Source organism: Carcharhinus amblyrhynchos, chromosome 12 (genome assembly GCF_965287045.1).
Source record: "Carcharhinus amblyrhynchos chromosome 12, sCarAmb.v2.hapA, whole genome shotgun sequence".
NCBI classification, from domain to species: Eukaryota; Metazoa; Chordata; class Chondrichthyes; order Carcharhiniformes; family Carcharhinidae; genus Carcharhinus; species Carcharhinus amblyrhynchos.
Genome location: NC_137335.1, coordinates 36,806,419 through 36,830,421, shown reverse-complemented (window position 1 = coordinate 36,830,421; position 24,003 = coordinate 36,806,419). Strand labels below are relative to the sequence as shown.

General features: G+C 42.8%; 1 protein-coding gene across 2 annotated transcripts in view; it reads left to right on the top strand.

Annotated features, from left to right (window-relative positions):
* Positions 1-1,911: 1,911 nt before the first annotated feature.
* Positions 1,912-24,003, top strand: part of LOC145350921 (poly(A) polymerase gamma-like) — a 50,579-nt gene continuing 28,487 nt past the window's right edge. For both annotated transcript variants that reach the window (XR_013888265.1, XM_080200387.1), the window contains exons 1-6: positions 1,912-2,082; positions 2,752-2,814; positions 12,486-12,656; positions 12,762-12,828; positions 16,498-16,579; positions 16,697-16,806. Coding sequence is in view for 1 of the 2 variants with exons in the window: in XM_080200387.1 (XP_080056513.1) it covers positions 2,066-2,082; positions 2,752-2,814; positions 12,486-12,656; positions 12,762-12,828; positions 16,498-16,579; positions 16,697-16,806 (510 nt within the window). In the remaining variant the exon portion in view is untranslated. The remainder of the gene's footprint in view (positions 2,083-2,751; positions 2,815-12,485; positions 12,657-12,761; positions 12,829-16,497; positions 16,580-16,696; positions 16,807-24,003) is intronic.

Genomic DNA, 24,003 nt, shown 5'->3' with positions numbered 1-24,003 from the left:
AGTGTGAAAATGAGATGAAACAGTTTATGTTGACTAGTGCAAGGTCATCCATTTTGGGCCAAAAAAGGTTAAGTCAAGGGTATTTGCTTAATGCTGAGAAACTAGAAACTGTGGAGCAGCAAAGAAACTTGAGTCTGAGTATTCAAATCATTTAAAGTTAGTAGTCAGGTCCTACAAGCAATCAAGAAAGCCTTTACCTCAAGGGGGCTGCCGGAAAGGAAATTATACTTCAGTGGTACAGAACTTTAATCAGACCCAAGCTGGAGTGCTGCATTTATTTTGGGTAATGCATTGCAGGAAGGACATATTTAAGACAGATGAAGAGGAATTTCTTCTGAAGGTAGTGAATCTGTGGAATTGCACAGAGGGCAGGGCTATTAAGTGTGTCGTTGACTCTCAACCAAGGGTGTCAACTGACATGGTGGACAAAAAAACAAGATATTTCATACAACTTATTCTTTATTAATGTTTAAAACACTAGTTAAACCAGAAACATTGAACTACTCTTTATTCCACTTATTAAAGTGCTGATTATAAACACTAAATTGTTCCTTATTTCACATTCAGGCACTGATTATTTGTTAGTTACAATGATTCAGAAGACTCACTGCTTGAATACAAGTTGAAGTGATCAGTCTTCCTTCAATGGGTTGTCTTCTTGAGTCCCAAACTCAAAGTGGTCTTCATGATGGTTTGTCTTGCAGGCCTTCACTGCTGAGGCTGCTAACTTTTTTTATCCAGTTTCTTCAGCTTTGAGAATACTTTTCAGCCATTTACACCCATGACCTGGTCAGTATCAGTTGCAAAAACAGGACACATCTGCTATCCTTCTTTATTTGTTCTTGCCTAGCGAATCTTCAGAATTTAATAAGTGCCTGATTGAAGTATTTAAAATTTGAAAAAGATTTGATAGTCTCTATCTATCTGATCCCCTCTGAAGGGGGAAATCAAGAAAAAGGGTAAATAAAATTAGGGCTTGGCAATTTAGGAGGTAAATCAGAAGTTACTTTTAAACACAAATGGTAGAAGAAATCTGGAACTCGGCCCAAAAGATTATGGACACTGAAATGTTCAGATCTTTCTGATCTGAAAGCAAGCCGACTTTAAAGAGAGCGAGCCAAAGCACTTAAACGGAGCTGAGGTAAATCATCCACGATCTGACTGAATGACGGAACAAGTTCAAGGGGCTAAATGGCCAGCTCTTGTACCCAAGTTCTTTATTGAAAAGAAAGTAAGCATTTGCATTTATCTAACACTTCATAACCTCGGGGCAACCCAAAATACTTATCTGCAAACCCAGTACTTTTAGTGTAGTTATGGCAATGTAAGAATACGTTGTAGCCAATGTGCATACTTTAAAATCCCACAAACCGCAAAAGATCAGATAACTTTAAAAAATAATATTCGACGGGACAACTCACCAGCTCTCCTTTAGTGGCACAGGATCTTTAAAACCACCTGAGAACATACATATTTCATAGCCCAAGGGCAGTACCTCCAGTGCAGCACTCACTCCCTCAGTAATACACTGACGTATCAGCCAACTTGTGTTTAAGTCTCTAGTACGAACTCACCTTCTGACTCAAAAGTGACGATCACAACTGGACCACGGGGAAAACCCCAGAACATTGATTCACCTTTTACTCTTAAATGCTGAGAAGGAGCTGCTGTGAGTTGCATTTACAAGGTGGTTACACACAAACTTTACTCTGCCTTTGCGGGCAGAGTAAAGATGCGCATGTGCAGAATAACGGCAGGCGTGCGCACGCTGTGCGGGATGACGTAGGCGGCAGGGGCTCGCCAGTTGTGCGGGATGACGCAAGCGGTAGGAACGCACACGCTGTGCGGGATGACGCAAAGCGGTAGGAACGCACACGCTGTGCGGGATGACGTAGGGCGTCAGCAGCGCGCGATGTATGCCGGGGCAGGTCCGCCGCCATGTTGGTGGTGGGTCTGGTATTTATGAGAATTGAGGTGCGGCGGTGAAGTAGTAATTCTGTGGATATCGCTGAAAAAGACAGAGTAAACCTATAAACCCGGAGTGGTAGTAGTTTTCCGTGAGGCGATGAAAGAAATGTCAGCGTAAGTGACTGTTGTGTGCGTGGGGGGGGCGGTGACTGGATTTCCGGCTTTGGTCTCAGGTTGAGCTGCGGATAGAGCGCTTCCAGCGGAGGCCCCAGCCTGGGCCTGCTCTCTTCATGTTGAGGGCCCGCCCGGCTTCTTCGTGAGAGAGGAGCCCGTGTGGTATCTGCACGGAATCTGAAAATCGGGCGTCTTCCAGCTAACGGGGTCCGGAGAATATGTGATTAGGCCTCAGTCTTTTCCTTCTTCGTTTTGTACCCAAAATAAGAAAGTAAAATCTCTTTGAATGTATTATTCAGTTCTCAGCCTGTTTATACATTGTCCTGTGGCACCGTTTTGTATGATGATGATCAGCCGCGTAATGAACGCAATGACGCTTGTGAAATATTTAAAGTAATTTTCGAAAATGCGATTTAATGTTCCCGTCTGTAAATGTAACCCTTACTTTTGGGAGAGTATGTCCAACTTTTGATAACGTTTGGAATTATTAATCTGTATGTTCTGCGTATTTTTGAACTTGTTTTACGGGCGAGCAGATTTTTATAACGTGGGCAGCCTAACTGGTTTTGTTTTTACATGTTTGAATAGCGACACTTGCGCGCCTATTTTATTTACGTCGGAAATAAACCCTCATTTCAATTTTTTGATCCAAGTACTTTATAACTACAGACTTTTGATGTCCAGTGGCGGAGATCTGTCTCCCGAATCTATGACTGCACTACTAAATTCAGGGTTAGTATACTTTATTTTTAGGAAACATTAACAATTGTTTAAAGGAGGAAGATTTTTAATCTTGAAATATTTGATAAACTTGTCTATAAATTGCTGTTATTACAGAAACTTGCATACAGCGTTACGAAGAAACGTGGATGATGAAGTCAATTAAAACCTGACTTGGGGTGTCCGAACCTACATTTGGGCGCCAGTACATTGTCATATTTTTCCATATTAGTCGGGGGGGAAGTGTTATACTATGTGAATTTTTTGTTTTTATTTATGATATATATTAAGAACAAATACAACAAACTGGTGAAAAAGTTTAATTCTACACTGGGCATGTTCTATGAGTGCATAGTAAGAAGTCTCACAACAACAGGTTAAAGTCCAACAGGCTTATTTGATAGCACAAGCTTTTGGAGCACTGCCCTTTCATCGGGTGAGTGGGAGTTGTGTTCGCAAACAGGACATATATGGACACAGTCAGTTCACAAGATAATGGTTGGAATGTGAGTCTTTACAGATAATCAAGTCTTAAAGGTACACACAATGCGACTGGAGAGAGGGTTAAGCACAGCTTAAAGAAGTGTGTATTGTTTCCAGCCAGGACAGTTAGTGAGATTTTGCAAGCCCAGGTAAGTTGTGGGGGTTAGAGATAGTGTGACATGATCCTAGTTGAGGCTGACCTCGTGTGCGGAACTTGGCTATCAGTTTCTGCTCAGCAATTTTGTGTTGGTGTGTGTTGTCAAGGCTGCCTTGGAGGACGCTCATCCAAAGATCAGAAGCTGAATGCCCGTGATTGCTGAAGTGCTCCTCAGCAGGAAGAGAACACTCCTGTCTGGGGCCTGAGTGCATATCCCACTTTCAAGATGGAGTTAGATAAACTTGGGGTGGAAATGTTTATGGGGAAGAAAAGCCAAATTAGGCTACTGATTTGGATGATCAGCTACGATCATAACAAATGGCAGAGCAGACTTGATGGACTGAATGACCTACCCCTGTTCCTATTTTCTGAGTCTCTAAATGCATTCTCCTGACCTATGATGTTTTGTCCAGCTCATCAGATTTAACAGTGGGAACCTCTGCATTTTATGATGTGTGTGTGCCAGATGTGCATAAGTATAATTTTTACTGTGGAGTAGGATAACTGGTCAACAAGGGGACACTAATTGTTCATCATCCAGCCTGGGAGCTGATCTTGTGTAATGTATTGATTTGCAGTAATAAAAACAGGAAATGCTGGAAAAACTCAGGTCTGACAGCGTATGTGAAGAGAGAAACAGTGTTAACATTGGAATTAGATGGGGGGTCAGGTATTTCTTGCATGTTGGGGCACACTCAATAAGCTGAAGGGCCTCTTCTGCGCTGTATGATTTCAAGTCTGCATGACTCCTGCAGACCCAATTGCAAATGTTACTTATGAAGTCACTGTTGGAAGGGTGGGTGAAGAGTCACTGTGTGACCAAAAGAGAGAATGCTGGAAAATCTGACCTGGCAGCATCTGTAAGGAGAGAAAAGAGCTGACGTTTCGAGACTAGACAACCTGTCGTCAAAATATTCACTGCATCTGTGGCATGCTTGAAGAGGCACTGTTTGTTGCATGCTTGCTTCTGTAGAGACATGTCTCTATTCTCTACAGATGTTGAAATTGCTTGATGACAAAGACGTCATCATTTGGATCCATGCTAGGTGGTTTTTTTCCCATACAGTGGGGTCCAACTTGCCAGCTTTGAGATTTGGCTTTCAAAATTGCTTTGTACCTGAGTTTAGGATGTTCCATGGTGCAGCTTCTCGAGCTCAACTTGCTGTAAAATGCTGCCATTGATCTGCAGGAATCTTTCATGTATATATTAAATTGCTACCTACATTTTCTATGAAGAATGCACAGTCAAGTGTCCTGCCCACAGTGCCTCATGAATGTAATTAGCTGTGGATGCTGTTCTTAAATTCTGATATTTAGATTCTGAAATGAGAAAATATTCAAGCAGCTAATTCTATTTGTACCATTTTGGACTTTGGCAGACCTGTTGAATTAATTTTCCCTCTTGCCTATGCGGTGTTGGCCAGGATTTTGCAGTAGTCATGACAAAATTGTCAGCATTCACTATTCCTCTGAAACTGACAACTTCTGGAGTCCATGCATGTGGTTAAACTAGAAGAATCACTCTAAATTTCTCCATTGGGTATACTGATGCCCCTGGAGACGCCAATCAATTCAAAATCACTAACCTGACAACTTTACACTGCTAGTCTGTCAGGAAAAAAAACTTACAAAGTTGCATCTTGTTGAATGAGGTGTAACTGTGTTTGGAGCAGTCTGCTAAATTCATAATTACTGCTAGAATCCCTGCATTACAGAAAGAGGCCATTCAGCCCATTGAGTCTGTACCAACCACAATCCCACCCAGGCCTCACCCCCCTATCTCTACACATTTATCCACTAATCCCTCTAACCTACACATCTCAGGATACTAAGGGCAATTTTAGCATGGCTAATCAACCTAACCCACACATCTTTGGACTGTGGGAGGAAACCCACACAGACACGAGGAGAATGTGCAAACTCCACACGGTGATCCAAGCCAGGAATTGACCCAGGTTCTTGGAGCTGTGAAGCAGCAGTGCTAACCGCCTCTTTGTCCCTGAAACAAATTTATTTTTGTGGCATGACAAATTTCTCCTTTCTGAAAGCATTCTGCATTTTTTTAAATGCACAAAATACTATGGATGCTGGAATCTGAAACACAGACAGGGTGCTGGAAAAACTCACAGGTCTGGCAGCATTAGTAAGGAGAGAAAGCAGAGTTAACATTGAGTCCTTTTTGGCTGTTCAGGACTGAAGAGAAGGGAAGATGTTATAAAATGTTGTGAAAGATTGCAGCAAAATGTAACAATTTTAAGAACGAATCAATATTGAGTCCTAAGGACTTCACATCCAACTGGAAGATACGCTGAACCTCCAGCTTGTGCTGGGCTTCACTAGAGCATTGCAGCAGACCAAGGACGTGGGCATGAGAATAAAGTGCTGAGTTAAAATGGCAAGCGACAGGAAGGTTGGGGTCAGGCTTGTGGACTGAGCAAAGGCGTTCCATAAAGTGGTCAACTAGTTAGCCTTTAGTCTCTCCAATGTAGAGGAGACTGCATTGGGAGCAGTATGAGGTGCAAGTGAAATGCTACTTTACCTGGAAGGGGTATTTGGAGCCTTCAGTGGTGAGCGAGGAGGTAAAGGGGTAGATGTTCTACTTTTGATTGCAAGGAGAAATGTCATGGGATGGGATCTTGGGCATGATGTAGGAGTGGACTTGGGTTTAAAGCCTAACACATTCTCCCCCTCTTCAGTTCGGATGAGTCAAGGAACTCTGTTAATTCTGCTTTCTCTCCTTACAACTGCTGCCAGACCTACTGAGTTTTTGCAGCATCCTCTGTTCTTGTTCCACATGTTTTAAAGCTTGTTTATATATGGAAGAATTAAGACTTGGAAGTCACAATACCCAGTAAGAGGGTAGAGTTCAAGTCGTTATAGAGTAGTTTACTAAGTCGTGTATTAACAAGCATGAGCTGAGTAGACTGGAAAAGCATACAACCCTTGACAGTTGATGGGAAGGCCAGTTTCTCCTGGGGGCAGCAAATTCTAGTCTGTTCATTTTACTGCCTTTTTTTGTGTTCTTCCAGGCCAATTGAAGTGCTAGGAATCGCTCTCGCGCTCGCTCATTATTAAACTAGAAAGAGCGCAGAACAGATTTACTAGGATGCTACCGGGACTTGATAGATTGAGTTATAAGGAGAGGCTGGATAGACTGGGACTTTTTCTCTGGAGTGTAGGAGCCTGAGGAGTGATCTTAGAGGTATTTAAAATAATGAGGGGAATAGATCAGCTAAACAGCCTATCTTTTCCCAAAGGTAGGGGAGTCTACAACTAGAGGGCATAGGTATAAGGTGAGGGGGAGAGATACAAAAGTGTTCAGAGGGTGGTGAGTGTTTGGAACAAGCTGCCAGAGGTGTTAGTGGAGACAGGTACAATGTTGTCTCTTCAAAAGCATTAGATAGTTACATGGGTATAAATAGATCTGGGCCAAATGTGGGCAATTGGGATTAGTTTAGGGGATTTCTTTAAACAAAAAGGATGGCTTGGGCAAGTTGGGCTGAAGGACCTGTTTTCATGCTGTAAACCTCTGAGATTCACCTTTATCAGGAATGTGTGCTGGAGACATTAGCAGAGATACTGTTTGTACTTGTTTTGTGTTTTTTCAGCCAGCAAGCTGTTATGGAAGCTTACTTCAGAAGATGTCTATAATATTCAATCAATTTTAAGGTTTTTAAGTTTATCTAGTGATTTCTTTATTCTAAGTGTACATCTCAATCTTGATTTTGCTTTGTGTAAAATAATTTGATGCATTTTACTTCCTGATTTGCAGTCTAGAAATTCTTCAATGTGATTCAACTCCTTACTCTACAATATGATTTCAATGTTGCTAGAAGTCTGGAGATCTCCTTCACATTGTTTTTGACATTAATTTGAATTTAAAACAATGCAATCCTCGTCCCAGAGATGGCTAGATCTTTGGGAAGCTCCCTTAAGGTCAGCAGCGAGCGCAGTCACCACATTGCGGACTACAAAATCCCAGCCACCGTTTTGTGTCTCCTGATTGCAGTTATGACATTTGGCTTCAGTACATGTTTTGCAGTGACATGAGTGGGCATTTACTTGATTATGCTGTGACAGCTTGAGCTTCTCTCCAAGAGGGCTAAATGATCTCTTGGCATTGGTGGAGCTCCAATTGTCAAGTTACAACTAGTACTTAAATTGGTTATTGCTGGAAAGGAAGTTAGTATGCTTTTGTTTTTTTTCTGGCTGAATGTAACAGGTTTATAATATTCAAAAGGTAGCTTTGCATTAGTTGTGCTTTTGCCAGAGTCCAATGTTATTGATTCCTGATGTGCTGGTAGTATTACTAACTCATGTAAGTGGACCACCCCTCTGGGTCCAATAGTAATAGAAGTCTGCATTTTTATGCTTGTGTGTTCATCTGGCCATGTTGGCATGATTGAAATATGTTGGAAAAGTGAATTTGCAATATATTCACTTAAGAAATTAGATTCTCAGACATTTTTTCCAATCCCCTCTCTGCGCTCCAGTGACATAGTGTGATTTGGCAATTATGGGTGAACACAGAGCAGATTTTCAACTTTTATCCCAAATCACTTAAGTGCAATCAAAAGGCAGATGCCAAACCAATGGAGAAGGAGGAAAAAAGAGTGTGGGTGCTGTTTTCATCTGTAATGCAGTTTTAGTTGGGTCACTTGCTGCAACTTGAAACTGATTTAGGGAGGTGAAGTGTTAGAGATCTAAGTATGAGAATGAAAATTTTAAATTTGAGGTATTGGCAGGCTAAGAACCAGTTCAGGCCAGCAAACACAATGCTGACAGGTGAGTTGGGGCTGAAGCATTGTTGGGTAGTGTGAGCTGAATTTTGTTTCAGGTCTTTTGGAGAGAGGCTGGAACCCTCGCAGCTATACTGTTTGTCTCTTCTGTAAACCTCTAGCTTTTTCTCACAGACCAAACGATTGAGTTTGACATTGCTACTCTCCGTGTTTCCACTCTTTCCCTTCCTCTCTTCCGTTGCCATCTTATAATTGAAAGTTATTTTAATTGCCGACATCAGTTATGTAGCTTGAAGTTCTGCTTGAGCATATCCTTCTATATGTGATACTTGCACATAGTCTTGCAGCTCATATCCTTTTTGGTACTCCAGATTCTTGGGTAGACTAGATAGGCAGGATGAAGAACACAAGGACAGGCAAAGTCTGGAATTCAGTCCTTAAGCCAGAGATTCTCCATTCATGTTTAATTAAATTGAAAAGAAAATAAAGCAAGTGCTAGAAATCAGAAATAAAAACAGAAAATACTGCGAAAACTTAAGTCTGGCAGCATTTCTGGAGAAAGCCAACAGAGTTAACGTTTTGAGTTTGTATGACAGGAGAAATGTGATGGATTATGTATTGTACGTGAGGAGTTGAAGCAGAGTAGAAGGTCAGTGATAGGTGGGAGTAAGAAGATTGCAAAAAAGATATGTGGGCTGAGACAAAAGAAACAATGGCAGTGTGAAGAACTATGGAAGATGTGGAATGTGGGCATAAAGGTAAGATAGCAGAATATGTTGATGGGAGAACAAAATAGTTTTGCTTTTTTTCAGCACTTTAAAAAAACAACTGACAGATGACCCGGAGGGAGTTGCAAGTGACAGTGGGGAGTTTACATGTTTTGGATCAAGATGGAAGTGAAAGTTCACTGTATAAAGTTGTTTGATCCAGATGGATATAATATGAAGGTGAGGTGCTGCTCCTCCAGTTTGCATTGGGCTTCACTGGAACATTGCAGCAGGTCAAGTACTAGCATGTGGGCATGAGTGCAAAATGCTGAGTTGCAACAAGAAGGCTGGGTCATGCTTATGGATTGTGAAGGTGTTCCATTGTCCTATGTAGAGAAAGCTGCAGTGGGAGCAACAAATTATAGTAGACCAAATTGAAGGAGGTGCAAGTGAAATGTTGCTTCACCTGAAATGAGTGTTTGAGGTCTTGAATGCATCTTTTGTGGTTTTAAAGGAAGGTACAATGGGAAGGGGATGAGGAGCTGGGGGTGATAGAGGAGTGGACTGAGGGGAAAAAAGCAGTCTGCAGAATGCTGGTCGTTGGCGGGGGGGGGGTACATTTCATAGTATCACGCTGGAGTTGACACATGTCAGGCTGGTGGGGTGTGAGGGCAAAAGGGACCTATCATTCTGGGAGGGAAGGGTGAAGGTAGAGATTTGGTGAATGCAGTTGAGTGTTTTGTCAGTCACAGTGGGGGAGAGGGAGACCTTGGTTAAGGGGAATCTCAAATGCCAGGTGCACTGTTTTAGAAAGTGGCATCATTGGAACAGGGACACTGGAGGCTGAGAAACTCGGAGAATGGGATGGAGTCCTTCCAGGAAATGTAAAGTTTTTCCACAAAAACATTCGATGTAGCTAGTTGGCTTAATTGGAAGGAGGAGTTTATTTAAATTTTCAGATTACTAATTGACTTTTTTTTAAACGAAGTGACCTTGAACCAAATGTTCCAGCAATCTCTCTTGAGAATTGATCGCATCTTGGGAATCTCAGTTCCTGATTAGATATCATCAACTGAATAATCAAACAGATTTTATGGAAGAAACTGTTTGTATGCAACACATAGGCTAGTTGTTTTTATACTCCTTTTCATGGGGTGTAGGCATCACTGGCAAATGATTTATAAACACTTATTGCCCATTCCAGTTGTCCTCGGATGATGGATTATCTGCCTTCTTGAACTGCTGCAGTCCACGTGGGACAGATGCACTCAATGCTATTAGCAAGTGAGTCTCAAGATTCTGGCCCAGCAACAGTAAAACTATGGCAATATATTTCCTGTAAGAAGTCTCACCACAACAGGTTTATATGGTAGCAAACACCACTAGCTTTCGGGGCTCTGCCCCTTCGTCAGGTGAGTGGGGAGTTCTGATCACAAACAGGGCATATAAAAGCACACACTCAGCTTGCTGTGTTTACCCCAGTCCAACGCTGGCATCTCCACAATATATTTCCAGTTCAGACCATACAAGAATTTCTTGTGTACATATTATAGAGAAGGGGGTGCTGGAAGTCTTAGGAGTATCAAGGTAGATAAATCCCTGGGACTTAATGAGATATATCCCAGGATGTTGTGAGAGGCTAGAGAGAACATTGCAGGTGCCCTAGCCAACATATTTGAATCATCAGTTGTCACGAGTGAAGTGCCTGAAGATTGGAGAGTGGCAAATGTTGTGCCTTTTTTGAGAGGGCTGCAGGCCAGTGAGCCTCACATCTGTGGTGGATAAATTGTTGAAAGATATTTTGAGGGACAGGATCTACAGGCATTTAGTGATACAAGAACTGATTTAAGGATAGTCAGCATGGTTTTGAGTGGAAAATCATGTCTCAAATTTAGTTTTTTGAAGGGGTAATCAAGAAGGTAGATGAGGGCAGTGCAGTTGATGTTGTCTACATGGACTTCAACGAGGCCTTTGACAAATTACCACATTGTAGGTTGTTGCATAAAGTTAAATCTCACGGGATCTCCAGAGTGAGGTATCTAAATGGATACAAAATTGGCTTCTTGACAGAAGCCAGAGGGTGGTTGTAGAGAGTTTTTCAAACTGGAGGCCTGTGACCAGCAGCATACCTCAGGGATCAGTGCTGGGCGCACTGTTATTTGTCATTTATATTAATGATTTGGATGAGGATATAGGAGGCATGGTTAGTAAATTTGCAGATGACACCAGGATTAGTGGCATAGTGGACAGTGAACAAAGTTTTATCTCCAGTTGTAATGGGATCTTGATCAATTAGGCTAGTGGGTTGATGAATGGCAGACAGAGTTTAATTTACACAAATGCGGGGTGATGCATTTTGGTAGATTAAGTCCTGCCCTAGTTCAATGGTAGGGCATGGGGGGAGTTCTAGAACAGATCTAGGGGTACATGTTCATAGCTTCTTGAAAGCGGAGTGACAGAGTGGCGAAGAAGGCATTCGGCATGCTTGGTTTCGTCGGTCAGAACACTGAATACAGGAATTGGGACATCTTGTTGAAGTTATACAAGACATTGGTACGGCCACACTTGGAATATTGTGTGCAGTTCTGGTCACCCTATTATAGAAAGGATATTATTCAAAGTACAAAGAGTGCAGAAAAGATTTACTAGGAAGCTGCCGGGACTTGATGGATTGAGTTGTAAGGAGCAGCTGAATAGATTGGGACTTTTTTCTCTGGAGTGTAGGAGGCTGAGGGGTGACCTTATAGAGGTCAACGAAATGATGAGGGGGCATAGACATGGTTGATAATCATATCTCTTCCCAGAGGTGGGGGAGTCTACAACTAGAGGGCATGGGTCTAAGATGAGAGGGGAGAGATACAAAACTGTTCAGAGGGCCAATTTTTTCAGAGGGTGGTGAGTGTCTAGCACAAGCTGCCAGAGGTAGTGGTAGAGGCAGGAACAATGTTGCCTTTTAAAAAGCATTTATAGTTACATGAGTATAGATGGATATGGGCCCAATGCGGGCAATTGGGATTAGCTTAGGGGTTTTAAAAAAAAAGGTGGCATGGACAAATTGGGCCAAAGGGCCTGTTTTCATGCTGAAAACCTCTGTGACTCTGACTCTAATTTGCAATTGATTAAGGACTGAACAAATGTAAGAATAGATAACTTGAACAATATTGTTTCTGTCAAGCCAGCTTATTCATTTTAATGCAAGCAGATGATACTTTGACGCTGATAGAGGCAGCAACTATGCACATGCAGGATGTGCGCTAATATTGTGGCACAAATAAACTGCCTTCTATTTATGCCTTAACATTTACCTACACTCTTTCCAGTAGTCTCAATTTTGTTTGTTTGATGTAAATAGCCAATTTGTGATATTGGGAAGATTCCCTTTGAAGGCATTCGGTCAACCTTTGGCAACAACTGTGGTGCAGTAATGAATAAAATAAGTAAACTATGCTGGATATCATTATGTGTGTGTGTGATCTCCATACAAGATGTCGTGACTTACACTCGTTGACTGTGATCTTAATCCTGTTATTTTTAACATTTTAGTTTGAGCTGTGTTTAGATTACTTTATTTAATGGCATTTTAATTCCTCTTAACAGCAACAGTGTTGTGCTGGGACCTCAACCTCAGCAGGCTCAGAAGCATTATGGGATAACTTCTCCAATTAGCCTTGCCTATCCCAAAGACGTGGATGATACTTCTACTCGCAGGTTGATTGAAGCCTTGAAACCATTTGGAGTATTTGAAGAGGAAGAGGAATTAAACCACAGGTGATAATTTTAGAATGGTAGTTTTTTTTTGTCCTTTGTACTTAAACTAAATAGTAAATTAGTATAATCATTGAACAATTTTAATGGTTTCTCTTAATATTTCAGATTAGTTGTTCTGGGTAAATTGAACAATTTAGTTAAAGAATGGATAGCAGAAATCAGCGAAACAAAGGTAATATCATTTTTGGTTAAAGTAAAATATTTTGTGAATAAAATTTCAACGGGCACGAGTGGCTACGTTGTGAATGTTGTGGTAGTACTTTAGGATTCTTTTCAACAAAATTTCTGACGTGTTGTAACGCTGCTGCAATTTACTTTTTGTCGTGCTGTTGTGTGTTCCGTCGTTAATAAAATTTGGCGGTACAATCCACAATAAATGCATTTATCACAATACAGATGGGGAGTTCACACTTTAAATAGCAGTTTGGGACCCTGTGATGAGCTGAATTTGTTAGTTTAATTGTGGTAAATGTTTTGATGGAAGCAACTGCTTTTAAAAGCTTGAGTGTTTTATTTTCTGCACAATTGAGTACAAACTAAATGTTAGATAAGAACATAAGAAATAGGAGCAGGAGTAGGCCATCCAGCCCTTCGAGCCTGCTCTGCCATTCAATAAGATCATGGCTGATCTGAAGTGGATCAGTTCCACTTTCCTGCTTTCTCAGCAGGAAAAATCTCTCAACCTCTAACCTATCCATCCCTTTCATTTTATTATACATCTCTATAAGATTCCCCCCCCCCCCCCCCCATCCTTCTAAACTTCAAGTACAGACCCAGTCTATTTAGTCTCTCTTCATAGTCCAACCCCCTCACCTCTGGTATCAACCGAGTGAACCTCCTCTGCACTCCCTCCAAGGCCAATACATCCTTCCGCAAATGCGGCGACCAAAACTGCGCACAGTACTCCAGCTGCGGCCTCACCAACACCCTGTATAGTTGCAGCAAGACCTCCCTACTTTTATATTCTATCCCCCTTGCTATAAAGGCTAGCATTCCATTCGCCGCCTTGATCACCTGCAGACTGGGTTTTTGCGAGGCTTGCACAAGGACCCCCAGGTCCCTCTGCACCGTAACATGCTGCAGCTTTTAGCCCTTTAAATAGTAATCCCTCCCACTATTATTTCTGCCAAATTGGATAACCTCACACTTGCTAACATTATACTCCATCTGCTAGGTCCTTGCCCACTCAGTTAGCCTATCCAGATCCCTCGGCAGACTTTTCACACCCTCCATGCAATTTGCTTTACCACTCATCTTCGTGTCATCAGCAAATTTCATCACCCTACACTCAGCCCCCTCCTCCAGATCATCTATATAAATGGTAAATAGCTGAGGCCCCAGCACCGATCCCTGTGGCACTTCTAGTCACCAAACGCCAGTCAGAATAGCACCCATTGATACCAACTCTCTGCTTCCTATTAGACAACCAATCCTCTATCCACGCTAACACCTTGCCCTCAACTCCGTGCACCCTAGCCTTCTGAGGCAACCTTTTATGAGGCACCTTATCCAACGCCTTTTGAAAATCTAAAAACACCACATCCGCCAGTTCCCCTCTGTCTACTGCACTAGTCACATCCTCATAGAAATCCAATAAATTCGTCAAACATGACTTCCCCTTAATGAATCCATGCTGCGTCTGCTCGATCAAACCATTCCTTTCTAGGTGCCTCGCTATTTCTTCTTTGACGGATTCTAGCATTTTTCCAATTACAGACGTTAAACTAACCAGCCTATAATTCCCTGCCTTTTGTCTGCTACCTTTTTTAAACAGCGGCGTGACATTAGCCGTTTTCCAATCTTCCGGCACTTCCCCGGAATCCAGCGAATTTCGATAAATAATTACTAAGGCATCTACTATCACCTCTGCCATTTCCTTCAGAACCCTGGAATGCATCCAATCAGGCCCTGGGGACTTGTCCACCTTCAGTCCCATTAGTCTATCAAGCACTACCTCTTTAGTGACAGTAATCGCACTCAGGCCCTCAACTCCTACCGTCCTTCTATCTTTAGTATCCGGCAAACTATTCATGTCGTCTTCCGTGAAGACCGAGGCAAAAAACTTATTTAAGGCCTCAGCCATTTCCTCATCTCCCATCGCTAAATCCCCCCTCTTACCCTCTAAGGGCCCAATATTCACTCTAGCCAGCCTCCTCCTTTTATATATTTGTAAAAACTCTTACTCTCCTTTTTTATATTTAGTGCTAGTTTAGCTTCATAGTCTATCTTTCCTTTCTTTATCAACTTCTTAGTCATTCTTTGCTGATTTTTAAACCTTCCCCAATCTTCTAATCGCCCGCTACTTTTAGCCACTCTGAACACATCAGCTTTTAATTTAACATGGCTGGTTATCCCTTCTCCTACATTCCTTCTTTACCATTGAAATATATATCTGCTGAGTACCGAAAAAGATCTCCTTAAAAATCCTCCTCTGTTCCTCAGCCGTCCTACCAACCAATCTGTGCCCCCAATCTACATGTGCCAGTTCCTCTCTCATCCTATCGTACTCCCCTCTGTTCAAACATAGGACACAGGTTTGGGTCCCTACTTTCTCATCCTCCATCTGCATCAAAAACTAAACCATACAATGATCACTCGTCCCAAGAGGATCCCTCCCAATAAGATCCCTAATTCTACCTGCCTCGTTACACAACACCAGATCTAAGATAGCTTGCTCCCTCATAGGTTCCGTCACACACTGTTCAAGGAAACTATCCTGACAGCATTCCAAGGACTCTTCCTCAAGCCCACCATGCCTGACTTGGGTCAACCAATCAATATGCAGATTAAAATCCCGCATAATTATTGCCATTCTATTTCTGCACGCATCATTTTATTTTTTTTATAGCCCACCCCACCGCTAAGTTGTTATTTTGGGGCCTATAGACCACACCCACCAGCATCTTCCTCCCCTTACTATTCCTTATTTTCACCCACAACGATTCCACATTTTGCTCTTTGGAGCCTGTATCTTCCCTTACTACCGCCCTGATATTATCCTTAATTAACAGAGCTACCCCACCCCCTTTTTCCTCCCGTCTATCCTTCCTAAACACTTGATACCTCTGGACATTCAGCTCCCAGTCCCTGTCACCCTGCGACCACGTTTCTGTAATGGCCACCAGATCATATCCATTTGTGCTGATCTGCGCCATCAGCTCATTCACTTTGTTCTGAATGCTTCGTGTATTCAGGTAAAGTGTCTTTATACCAGCCTTTATCTGGACCTTATTTGAAGGAACGCTACTAACCTTTCTCATGCCCCCTACTCCCTTTTTTATTATTGGGACATCCTCAATATATCTACAGTCCTAGCTATACAATTTGCCAGGACTCTGGTCCCAGCATGGTTCAGACTAAGACCATCCCATCTGAATAGATATTTTGATTAAATTAGTTTTGAAAATTAATACTTGTTTTCCCCAATTTTAAGTCTCGGTGAACGATTCGTTACGAAGAAAACATTTTAAGCAGCAGCTTAGTATTCTGCAGGCTTTTTCTTTGTTGCAACCATTCGGATAATTCTAGGTTAAACATTTTCATTAGGGGTCTCCTATCGTGATTGATCTTTCTAAAATATACAAGAAGTATGTGTCAAAATTGAATTGTGTAAATTTTTACTTTGGTTATTTCAATGTAGAATTGAAGAAGCCTGTAAACTTGCAAAAATCTGTGCTTTGCTGAAATGGAGGATACGAATACATTTGACCATGTCACTAAATCACGCTTGGTTATTATGCATGTTTTCTTTACTGAGTAGGCTAGAGGATTAAAATGTTTGATTTCCTCAAAGAATGTAGCAAATGTCATGTCTTGACTGGTTTTAATTTTTTGTTCTCAGAATCTACCACCGTCAGTTATTGTAAATGTTGGTGGGAAAATATTTACATTTGGCTCATACAGGCTAGGAGTGCATACAAAAGGTATGCTTCAATTATTTTCTCATTACAGTAATAATAGTATAAATTACTTAAGGTGATTGTCAAACTTACTGACCTGAAAAATGTTGGCACTTTCTGGGGTGCCCAAATCACTTGCAGGTGCTGATATTGATGCACTGTGTGTTGCTCCACGCCATGTAGAAAGGAGTGATTTCTTCCAGTCCTTCTTTGAAAAACTAAAGCAACAAGAAGGAATCAAGGACCTGAGGGTAATTTATTTCCTATAATATCGTATCCTCTTACTGGCTGTTATCCAAACTGTAATTATACATGCATTACATATTTGGGCACTTAACATTATGTTCCTAAATTTCCGTTTGTACATGCCATTTCTTATGTTCTGAATATTTAGTACATTTGGTGTGACTATAATGACTAAAGTTTTTACATGTCTCACAGGTCTGACTAGAAATTGATAACTGCTTTATAGTGAAATAATGTGTTTTTAGTGGCTCTTTCCTGGGCTCTAACTCTTTGAAAACACTTCCATCAACCCCTTCTCAGAACTATTTTGCTTTTCCAACTACTGTCCCAAATCTTAATTTTTTTTAGTGGCTTTCAACAGCATTATTGTGTCCTGCCCTATGCTGATGTCTAACATTTTCTGTATCAATCCCAAAAACCACACTCTGCTGTGCAATATTCCCCTATGCTATTTGACACGGTAACCTTTTGGTGCCTTTTTCCTATTACCAACTTCCACTCTCCATGGAATTTCTCTTGCATGATGGAAATGGCTGCAACAATATCTCTTTCCTGCCCCTGCACTGTCATTCCCATAATCTCTTTGGAGTATATCTCTGGTCTTTTCTTTTGAAGGTTACTCTCCACTCCTGTCTGCTGTTTCATCAGGTACAGAGCCAGCTTCTATATCTGTGCTGATAATGCCAAGCTCTGCGCCACCACTATCTCTTGATACCATGCCAATCTTTGTACAGATTTTAAAGCTTGTCTGGCATAAAACCATGGCTGACTCATAACTTCCTCAAATTTGCTTCCATCAGCTCCTTTCGCTGTTAACTTCAACTTGTTTGCAGTTGCTCACAAGCTGGAAAGAACCTCAGTATCCTGTTTGACCTGGAGCTGAATTTCAAGATCATCTATTGAATCATTGAAAAATGTCCACTTCCATCCTCCTCAATTGCTGCTTTCTTCAGCCATACTTATTTTTTTAAAACCTTGATTATTTGCTCTCATTTCACCCAGCATGAATGCTTATCCAAAACTGAATTACCCATACCCGGTCCTGATGTTTCACCAATGTTTGTCATTAAAGAGTAAATCGCTGTCTGTCAGGATTCTTCAGTCTGTTTGGTTGAGGGTATGCGCTGTTGCTTGCTTAGTTCATGCAGATCTCCGATTCCCTATAGAGGATGCAGAGCTGTTTGACGCTGTAAATACCAGAATTCCCAGTACAAATAAACCGACAATCTGTGGGCAAACAACCAATCCAATCGATAGCAAGAGTTGTTTGCTGCTGATAGCTAAACTCAGGCCTGTTTATTTCTGTCATCGCTGACCTGCATTGGCTCAAGGCCCCACTGTATTGAATTAAATACAGCGACTTATTCTTGCTTCCTTTTGTGAAGCTATTATTAACAATTAGCTACTTTTGGTGACCTGGTGAGGTGACATCGGTTTTCTGGTCTTTGGAACACCTGTGATATTCCTGTTTATTATTTGATAAGCTACTTAACAACATAGAGCTTTACAGCGCCAGAAGAGATCCTACGGTGCATCATGCCTGTGTCAGCCATCAAACACCCATCTATCCTAATCCCATTTTTCAGTACTTGCTCCATAGCCTTGAATGCTATGGCATTTCTAGTGCTCATTTAATTGCTGAGGGCTCCTTCACTGTTTTTTTTCTCTTTTACTTTACTACAGCAAATGTGTAAGTCTACTCCTTGCACTAATGTTCTGTTCTTTGGCCATCTACTGAAATGCAGGTGGCTCTGTGAGTCTTTTTGTTGCATCTATTTCTCTAATCCTCTTGCAGATAAATTATAGAACTTAACCATAAGAAATGTGATGAAAGATCCACTAATGATCCATTGGTCCGAGTGTCTATTTTAATTGAACTTTTTGCACCAGGCCACATGGGAAAAACGTTTTTTTTTTCAAACTCTTGTTTGTTTGGAGTTAAACATTGTCTATGGGCAGCATAGTGGTTATTACTGCTACATCAAAGCGCTGGGGACCAGGTCCAATTCCAGCCTTGGGTGACGGCAAACTCCACACACACTTCTCCCAGTGTCTAATTTGATTTAATATATTATTATCATATGTATTAGTATGTAGTGGAAAGTTTTGTTTGCGCGCTAAATAAATATACTGTACACAGGGAAAGAAAGGAGAGGGTGCAGAATGTGGTGTTACAGTCATCGCTATGGTGTAGAGAAAGGTCAACTTAATGCGAAGTAGGTTCATTCAAAGCTTGATGGTAGCAGGAACAAAATTCTTGAATCTGGTACATGACCTCAAATCTTTGTACCTTTTTTCCTGACAGAAAAGGTGGAAGAATGAATGTCCAAGGTGCATGGGGTCCTTAATTATGCTGGCTGCTTTTCCAAGGCAGTGGGAAGTACAGGCAGTGTCAGTGGATGGGAGGCTGGTTTGAGTGATGGACTGGGCTTCATTCATGATGGTTTGTAGTTTCTTGCCGTCTTGGCAGATTAGGAGTCATACTAAGCTGTGATACAATCAAAGAATGCTTTCTATGGTGCATCTGTAGAAGTTGGAGAGAGTTGTAGTGGACATGCTAAATTTCCTTAGTCTTCTGAGAAAGTAAAGGCGTTGGTCGGCTTTCTTAAGTGTAGCATCCGCATGGAGGAGCCAGGACAGGCTGTAGCTGATCTGGACACCTAAACTTGCAGCTCTCAACCTTTTCTACTTCGTCTCCATTAATGTAGATAGGGGCATGTTTTTCCCTTGGCTTCCTGAAGTCGATGATAATCTTCTGTTTTGTTGATATTGATGGAGAAATTAGTGTCGCCGCAGCAGTTCACCAGATTCTCAATCTCATTCCTGTACTGTGCCTTGTCACTATTTGAGATCTGTCCCACTACAGTAGTGTCATTTGCAAACTTGAAAATCGAATTGGTAGGGAATGTGGCTACAAGGAGTACAGTAGGGGGCTGAGAACACAGCCTTGTGGGGCACCGGTATTGAGGATGATCATGGAGGCATTGTTGTTGCCTATCCTTACTGATTGTGGTATGAGTTAGGAAGTTCAGGATCCAGTTGCAGAGGGAGGAGCCGAGGCCCAGGCCACAGAGTTTGGACATGAGTTTCATGGGTATAATGCCATTGAAGGCTGAGCTGTACTCGATAAATAGGAGTCTGACAGATGTCTTTGTTATCTAGGTGTTCCAGAGTTGAGTGCGGGGCCAGGGAAATGGCAAAAGGAAAAATAGCAAAATCTCAGGTCTGGCAACATCTGTAAGGAGAGAAAAGAGCTGACATTTCAAGTCTAGATGACCCTCTGTCGAAGCTAAAAGGCATAGAAAGTGGGAGATAGTTGTACTGCAGGGTGAGGGATGGAAGAATGAATCATAGCCACAGAAACCAGGGGAAAAGACTGCTAATGGCAGTCCATAAAGAGAATAAAGGATGTGAATGGCCAAACAGAGAAGCTAAAATCACAGGATAAGCTGTGACAGATGAAAATGTTGGGGGTGGGGTTGGATAGGACAGAGGTAAAATTTAGAAAAAGTAAGGGAAAGGACATAAAGCGAGGGGAAGAAAAACGAAGGATAATAAAGAAATAAAAGGTAGAGAACAGTAAAATAAAATGAAAACAAAGGGGTCGAGGTGGGGAAGAGCTGAGGTAGAGCTAATCATCTGAAGTTGAGACTAGAAGGCTGTAAAGTGCCTAGCAGGAAGATGAGGTGCTGATCTTCTTTGTGTTGAGCTTCACTGGAACTTTGCAGCAGGCCAAGAACAGACGTGGGTGTGGAAGCATGATCATGTGTTAAATGGCAAGCAAACGGAAGGTTAAGGTCCTGATTGCCCACTGACTGAAGGCACTTAACAAAGTGATCACCCAGTCTACGTTTGGTCTCCAACTATAGAGGAGACCACTTTGGGAGCAGTGAATGCAATACACCAAATTGAAAGAGGTGCATGTGAAATACTGCTTCACCTGAAATGAATGTTTGGAGTCTTGGATGGTGAGCACGGAAGAAGTAAAGGGGCAGGTATTACACCTGCATGGGAGGTGCCATGAATGACGGGAGAAGCATTGGGTATAGTGGAGGAGTGGACTTGGTTATCCCAAAGGGAATGGTCTCCACCGAATGCTGACGGAATGAAAGTAAGATGTTTGGAGGTGGCATCACACTGGAGTTAATGAAAATGGTGGTGGATTATGCTTTGCATATGGAAGTTGATGGGGTGAAATATGAGAACAAGGGGGACTCTATCCTTGTTCTGTGAGGGGGGTGGTGAGAGTCATGGAACGGGAAATGGACTACACGTTGAGGGCCCTGTCAGCAACTGTAGATGGGAATCCGTGGTTGAGGAAAAAGGAGCACATATTAGAAGCACCATTTTGGGAAGTGGCATTATTGGAATAAATGCGACAGAGGCAGAGGAGTTGAGAGAAAGGGATGGAGTCCTTATAGGATGTAGGGTGTGAAGAGCAAGTCAGATAGCTGTGGGAATCAATGGGCTTGTAATGGATATTGGTAGTCTATTGCCGGAAATGGAGACAGAAAGATCAAGGGCAGGGAAGTATCGAGATGGAACAGGCGAAGGTGATGGAAGGGTGGAAAGTGGAAGCAAAGTTGATGAACTTTGGGGCCTGGACGAGAGCATAGAGCAGCACCAAAATAGTCATTGATGTACTGGTAAAGGAATTGTGGTAAGGGACCTGGGTAGGGCTGGAACAAGGAATTTCCACATACCTCATTAAAATGCTCTTTTATCCAGGGAGATGCTGTGGACCTGTTGCGGCAATAGGCAGTTGTAGTGGATCTAGGCAGTCCGGGAGACTGGAATTGATTCTTGCCATGACTAGCCTTTCGAAGCGCTTCATAATGCTGGCTGTCTGAGCCACCTGCCAATAGTCATTGAGGCATGCTGTTTGGTTTTTCTTAGGGATGATGATCGTATTCTTAAAGCAGATAGGGACCTCTATCCAGATAGGATAGCAAGAGTTTTTATAAATACATAAAAAGGAAGAGGCTGGCTAGGGTGAACGTTGGACCCTTAGAGGACGAGAGGGGGGACTTAGTGGTAGGGGATGGGGAAATGGCTGAGGCCCTGAATAACTTTTTTGTTTCGGTCTTCACGGAGGAGGACTTGAGTAATTTGCCGGGTGTTAGCGATGGAAAGGTGGTAGGACTGGAGGGTCTCGATGACATTACTGTTACTAGAGAGGCGGTGCTCGACAGACTGGAGGAACTGATTGTGGACAAGTCCCCAGGACCGGATGGAATGCATCCAAGGGTTCTGAAAGAAATGGCGGAGGTGATAGTGGATGCCTTGGTGGTTATTTTCCAGACGTCGCTGGATTCCGGGGAAGTGCCGGAAGATTGGAAAACGGCTAATGTTACGCCATTGTTTAAGAAGGGTGCCAGGCAAAAGGCAGGGAATTATAGGCCGGTTAGTTTAACATCTGTTGTAGGTAAAATGTTAGAATCCGTCATTAAGGAGGAAATAGCGAGGCATCTTGAGGGGAATTGCTTGACAGAGCAGACGCAGCACGGTTTCGTTAAGGGGAAGTCGTGTCTGACGAATTTATTGGAGTTCTATGAAGATGTGTCTAGGGCGGTGGATAGAGGAGAGCTGGTGGATGTGGTGTTTCTAGATTTTCAGAAGGTGTTTGACAAGGTGCCTCACGAGGTTATTGCAGAAGGTAAGGGGGCATGGAGTTGGGGGTAGGGTGTTAGTGTGGATAGGGGATTGGCTGTCAAATAGGTGGCAGAGAGTGGGAGTCAATGGGTGCTATTCGGATTGGCGGTTGGTGACTAGTGGAGTGCCCCAGGGGTCGGTGCTGGGGCCTCAGCTATTCACCATTTATATAGATGATCTGGAGGAGGGAACCGAGTGTATGGTGTCGAAATTTGCTGATGACACCAAGATTGGTGGAACGGCAAATTGTGCGGAGGGTGTGGGGAGTCTGCAGAAGGTTCTAGATAGGCTGGGCGAATGGGCCAGGAACTGGCAAATGGAATTTAGTGTTGGCAAATGTGAGGTTGTCCACTTTGGTAGGAATAATGGTAGGAAGGACTATTACTTACGTGGCGAAAAACTGCAGCAGGCGACGGTGCAGAGGGACCTCGGGGTCCTTGTGCATGAGTCGCAAAAACCCAGCCTGCAGGTGCAGCAGGTGGTCAGGAAGGCTAATGGGATGCTGGCCTTCATAGCAAGGGGGATTGAATATAAAAGTAGGGAGGTCTTGCTGCAGCTGTACAGGGCACTGGTGAGGCCGCAGCTGGAGTACTGTGTGCAGTTTTGGTCGCTGCACTTACGCAAGGATGTTTTGGCCTTGGGAGTGCAGAGGAGGTTTACTAGGCTGATTCCAGAGTTGAAGGGGTTGAGCTATGAGGAGAGGCTGAATAAACTGGGCTTGTACTCGTTAGAGTTTAGAAGAATGAGGGGAGATCTCATTGAGACGTATAAGATGTTGAATGGGATGGATAGGATAGAGGTGGAGAGGCTCTTCCCGCTCAAAGGACAGTAGGACTAGAGGGCACAGCCTCAGGATAAAGGGGGGTGCGGTTTAGAACGGAGTTGAGGAGGAACTTCACCACTCAAAGGGTGGTGAATCTCTGGAATTCTCTGCCCGTTGAAGTGGTGGAGGCTGCCTCGCTCAATATTTCTAAGACGCGGGTTGATAGGTTTTTGATAGGCAAGGGGATTAAGGGTTATGGGGAGAGGGCAGGAATGTGGAACTGAGCCACGACAGATCAGCCATGATCTTATTGAATGGCGGGGCAGGCTCAAAGGGCTAGAAGGCCTACTCCTGCTCCTATTATGTTCTTATGTTCTCTGTTGTAAAGAGAGGTCGAAGATGTCTGCGAATACCTCCACCAGCTGATCCGCACAGGATCTGAGTGCTTGTCCAGGTACCCCATCTGGGCCAGTCACTTTCTGTGGATTGACTTTTGAGAAGGTTGCTGTGACATTTGCAATGGTGACCCCAAATACAGGTTCTTCCAGGTGGACGTGCTCTCACAGACCTCTTGCTCAAAACCAGCATAGAATGCATTGCGCTCATCAGGGAGGGGTGTGTTGGAGCTGGTGATTTTACATTCCTTTATCTTGAAGCCTGTTATGTGTTGCAGACCTTGTCGTAGTTGGCAGGGGTCTGTGTGGATAGTCTGGGACTCTAGCTTGGCCCAGTACTGTCTTCTGGCATCTTTGGACCTCATTAGATCGTATCTGGCTTTCTTGTACAG